General features: G+C 35.5%; 1 protein-coding gene across 2 annotated transcripts in view; it reads right to left on the bottom strand.

Annotated features, from left to right (window-relative positions):
- Positions 1-5,248, bottom strand: part of LOC111464377 (tubulin-folding cofactor D) — a 13,490-nt gene that overhangs the window by 5,084 nt on the left and 3,158 nt on the right. For both annotated transcript variants that reach the window (XM_023108569.1, XM_023108570.1), the window contains exons 4-10: positions 4,940-5,116; positions 3,975-4,166; positions 3,157-3,273; positions 2,948-3,052; positions 1,811-1,981; positions 1,495-1,710; positions 386-584 (exon numbers count right to left, since the gene is read on the bottom strand). In XM_023108569.1, the coding sequence (XP_022964337.1) occupies positions 386-584; positions 1,495-1,710; positions 1,811-1,981; positions 2,948-3,052; positions 3,157-3,273; positions 3,975-4,166; positions 4,940-5,116 (1,177 nt within the window). The remainder of the gene's footprint in view (positions 1-385; positions 585-1,494; positions 1,711-1,810; positions 1,982-2,947; positions 3,053-3,156; positions 3,274-3,974; positions 4,167-4,939; positions 5,117-5,248) is intronic.

Here is a 5,248-nt window from a genome sequence, read left to right as displayed (position 1 = left end):
AAAAAAAAAAAAAAAAAAAAAAAAAAAAAAAAAAAAAAAAAAAAAAAAAAAAAAAAAAAAAAAAAACTCCAAAAACCCCCTCCTAGACCCTCCAGCACTCGCAACAACACAGCTTTCCGAGCAGTTGGAAATTATCGTCAATAGTTATGATTTATGAACTTGAAAAACATGAATTGACCAAATATATCTTAAATGGGGGACTATAGATGGAAGATACAATTGGATAAGTTAATTTAGAGCTACTGTTTGCAGTAGAAAAAGATCAAATTTTAGAGGGGAGAGTGGATAGAGTGGCCTAAACATACAGCTATGCATTAAAGTCGAAGTTATAAAGCTTTAATATGAAAGACTCTGCTTAGTAAGAGAAGGGAAAAACTATACGAACCAGAAGAAAGAATATGTCCGCATTGATGTAAAGATAAAACCACTTCACCCACTGCCAAAGTTGCACCATGGCGCATGCACAAGTCAGATGAGAGAGTGCAAGGAATTAACTTCTCTACAGCATAGCTTGCAAAATATTCAGGATCATATTTTACAAGGGCAGAAAGAGCATCTGCAGCAAGTTCTCTCAAGCCTTTATCCTGAAACATGCAAACAATGAGCAATAAGCCATTAAAACAACCCCAAACAAAGGGAAAACACGTTACAAGGTGTGCTGCTTAAGAGAAATTGAACTTCTCATTATATGAGTAACAACCGCAAAGACAATGTTGACAAAAACAACTGTACTCCATTCTTATCAACCACGAGGGTTGAACTGAGTGTGACATATGCCTCAATTATAAAGCTTACAAGTGCAAATACATTGAAAATTAAATTAAACATGAGTTCACTGAAAAAATCAATTATGTAGATAAATATGGTCCCAACTTCAGACCATCAACAAAATCAGGAATGAGCAGAAGTATTATAACTAGGAAGGTAACAACCAAAACAGAATTTGTCTTCTTAAAAAAAATCTCTTAATCCATCAACTTTCAACTACTTGTATTTGTCATCTTAATTCAAATCTCCACGGCCATAAGAAGATTGTCTCCGAAATTTGCACAAGCACATGATATTATAATCAACATCAATCATGTAACGCCGAACACAATTCTTGAACAATGGCATTTAAAGAAATTAGACATTTTTTTAATTCTAGTGTTCTTTTACCAGATTCTAACTACCATAACAGAATAGGAGGTCAAAATTCCAATTCTATAAATTGTCGTGTGGCAAAGCTACAAACTAATATAAGGATCATAATGCACCAAAAGTCTAAGAAAACATAATCTTTATGAAGCACAAGTCGACCCGTACTAAAAAAGATTTACAAAGAGAAGCATCCGTAATATGATGGTGGATTCAAGTAATACCAGAGATGCAACAGAATCCACTTCAACTTAAAATTTACAGAAATGTCAGTTCGTTTGTTTCGATGGATAAGAAACTGAAATTTGATTAAAATTTGAAAAAGAAGAAGGGTATGTTGGAACAATTAAGGAATACCCAATGACATATTTTGTTGCACAGCAGTTCATCAATAAATGGAAGAAGAAACCCCTCGTATTGACTTATACACACAGCAACTTTCAGGTATGAAGTTACTCGAGACGCAAGTGAAAAATAGTCGGCAGTATTCACTATATCAATGCCATGTGGATAATTCCCTTGTCTTCCAACATTTTCCTGAAAAGCTGCTGCGGCTGCTCTTCTACAGTTAACCTAAGCAACACATTTTAAACCACTGACAATTAGAAAATAAAATAGAAACAATAAATTCAACAGGTACCTCTAGTTGTCAAAAATTAAATTAATATGACACCTCACGATCATAACAAGCGACTGTTAGGAGATGTGGAGCAAGTTGTTTCAAAATCTCTCTCATGTCTGTGTGATGATAAGCACGGCCAAATGCCCAACAAACATATGCAGCAGCATCACGTACATGAGAACCAACACTATGTGGACCTCTTCGAATATCATAATGTAATGCCTGTTAAGAAGTTTAAACCTCGAATATCAGAATGAAATATTTTATAAAGTTCCTTCAGCTCCCAAAATCTTGATTCCTCAAACTTAAGTACGTGAAGAACAGAAATCAATATAGGCATCATGTTTGTCTGGATATCATATAATTAACACAAGCACTGAGACAGAGCATATAAATAAAAATTTGGGTAATATTATTTATTTAAAAAAAAATTAGTTAACCTTGTCTCAAGCTTTTAAACATATATAAGTGTTGGTTAATTCTACGGGCACTGTGCTGAAGGATGTGTGAGACAAGGATAACCTCTGCTGGAGTTTAATGTCTAAAACAGGTTGGTGTGTAAGGAAATGGAGTACATCATCCATACGCTTGGCAGTGTTAAACTTTGTTGTAGAATCTACCGTCTCAACTACAATCACGGCTCATTTGCAATTGGAGACAAGTCTTCATTTTTTATCTTCCTTCGTTTCTAGTACTAGACAGTTTTCTTCTTGTGTCAACAAAGATAGTGAAATTATGTTATTACACAATTAGTTAGGTCATCCAAATTTTTTGTGTATCTCCAAATTTTTTCCAAACCTTTTTCATAATAAAATTCCTACAATGTTTAATTGTGAGATTCGTCAAGAGTTATATGATATGAATAATATTAGGATAGTAAGGGTAAATTAGATATTAGCCCGGGGATTGGTTATAAATAAGTGCTAGGAGGCGATGAATGTAGACAATTAAATTGGTTTATGCTCAAGTGAGCTCGTGAAGGAGGACCTTAGAACTACTTGAAGAGTTATTGTACTTTTTATATTTTATTATCTTTCAACACAATTTAAGTTCTATCGTTCCTATCAAATGATTTCACTCCTGTATACTCCTCGTGTACCTTTTCTTCCTCTTAGTGAAAGGTCTTCGTTTCTTATCCCAAAATAAAATGAAAAATAAGAGAAAATTGATGAATAGATAAAATATAACCTTCACAACAATAGGTACAACTTGAGGAAGACTATGCGGTAAGAGCAACCCTCTGCGAGCTAACTCAGCTAGCGCCAAACAACCTCCGTGCCATGAACCATCACCCTGAGAAATTACAGCATGTCACAACCACGCCACCTCATTATCTATAAATTAGTCAGATAATAATGAACACATTCAGCTTCAGAAATGATGCACATGCGGTGTACCTCCCCTGGGGAAAATAGTTCCAATATGGATGACAAAACCTCTTCTGAAAGCGCAGATGTAAGACGAGAAGTTACACGACCTAAGCCCTTTGCAGCAGACCATCGAACAACAGTGTCCTGGGATAACATGCAACATTAGTAACTGTAGTAGTATAATGTAAAACCTACATATTTGACCACGATGCAGGCTAGCACAAAACTGTCATGAATTCTATGAATAGGAATTACCCATCATTGACATGATAAAAGCCAAAAAGTCTATTCCTTAAAGTCTCCAAAAATAAGTTGAGGGTAACATCTCAACAGAATAGCACATGTGGTGAATAGATCATGTTCGTTCCTCATACCTCACCCATGATCTGGAGTTTTATGCCTCCTGTCCCAGTTACCAGAATTCGGAAACTCAAAGATAATTGAGACAGAAATTGATATTTAACAAAAAAGCCTAAAATTTATAACTATACTCATCATCAAACCCCAAAGTTTAAAGACTTATTCATATTTATAACAGTCTTAACACTGCAATAAAATCAAAGCAAATGCAAAGTCCTTATAAATCAACAAGCTTAAGCTTACAGGATATATGAATTATTTTGAGTTGCATCAGAAATGGTTTGAAGCAATTAACTCACAATATGGGAAACAAATGAAGAGATTCAGTATTCCCAAAAATAAGGCTCAAGGTATGTGGTACACTTAAATCATGTTAAATTGTCAATAGAAAAGAGAAGCGAGAGCATCTAGCAAACAATCCAGGATTCCATCAGTTAGCTACTTGACTAAAACCATGCTATCAAGACCTATTCCTTTAGACATACCGTATCTTTCAATCCAGTGAGCAATGTCTCGATAATCTCTTCTATAATTTCAGGAACTTCCATGTCTTCATCTTCCAAGCTGGTGGAGCTTTGACAGACGTCAGACAGCTCAACAGCATTAATAGGAGTGCATTTATGTGTTCCTACGGACACAGGAGCAGAAATATTGTCACCAAGGGAGCTGGTTCTACTCTGGGTCATATAACATAAGGAACTTGTTAAAGTACTTAAAATTGTCGAGACAGTGAGCTATCAATCAATTAAAGAACCTCCAAAAGGAGAAAGCCATGTGACTCAAGACTGCAAAGAAGTTAATAACAGACGGTAAAATTTAAAACAGAAAAACGTGTAACAGCCTGAACATAATCCAAACAAAAGTAATACTGCATAACATTCATCGGGAGGAGCCTTTGTCTGGACTGCAAGAATAGGTGTGCAATGATCAAGTTTTTCCCTACGGTGAAGGGACATTTCTTCTTTCCTTTTTTCTCAATGGGAGAGGGCCTATTGGGATTTAGGGGGAGGTTGGTGTTGCCTAGAACTTCTATCATGTCCTCTTAAAAGAAGAAGATCAAGAGTCAGACTCCCATAAATAAACCTAAATACATAAAGGTTAACCTAACAACCGCACAACCCAAGATTCCCACTTGCTTACATTGAGACCACAATTGATCCCAAACACTAGGTTTTTAGCCCTATGAACTGTTGAACAAGACAGCAACTAAATGAGACCAAGAGCCCTGCCTAAATTAGAAAACGAAATATCAATCCTAAGGAAACGGAAACAATGTCATTCATTCATAAATTGTTTATCTTGCCAACAGAACAAAATTTAGCAATACCCCCCCCCCCCCCCAACACACACACACAAAAGGAAAAAGGTAAAAAGAAAAACATGAAGCTTATAAATCTTAACATATCTTCCAAAAAGAGTAGGAGGAATTTAAAAGAGTTTCGTTACTGACCACATAATGCCAGGAAGCAGCACGATGAGGCAAGCACGTAAGCCCGATTCGCTGAGTTAATTTCAGCAAATACTTGCGAAGTAATGGACTCCGAACAGCAGTGTTGGACTTGATTAACGTTGAGGTATCATTCCAAACTTGAGGTACCACATCAAGCAAAAGTTTTCTATCACCAGTCTGTCTTTGATAAATAAAACATAAGTGGCCTAAATCCTTAGCTATATAATTAGAGACAATTATGAAATTTTAAAACAAAAAACAATCTAGACTACGCAGCCCATCAAAAAAAAAAAAAAAAAAAAAAAATCT

Source organism: Cucurbita moschata, unplaced genomic scaffold (assembly GCF_002738365.1).
Source record: "Cucurbita moschata cultivar Rifu unplaced genomic scaffold, Cmos_1.0 Cmo_Scf00030, whole genome shotgun sequence".
NCBI lineage: Eukaryota > Viridiplantae > Streptophyta > Magnoliopsida > Cucurbitales > Cucurbitaceae > Cucurbita > Cucurbita moschata.
This window is presented reverse-complemented; position numbering and strand designations above follow the sequence as displayed.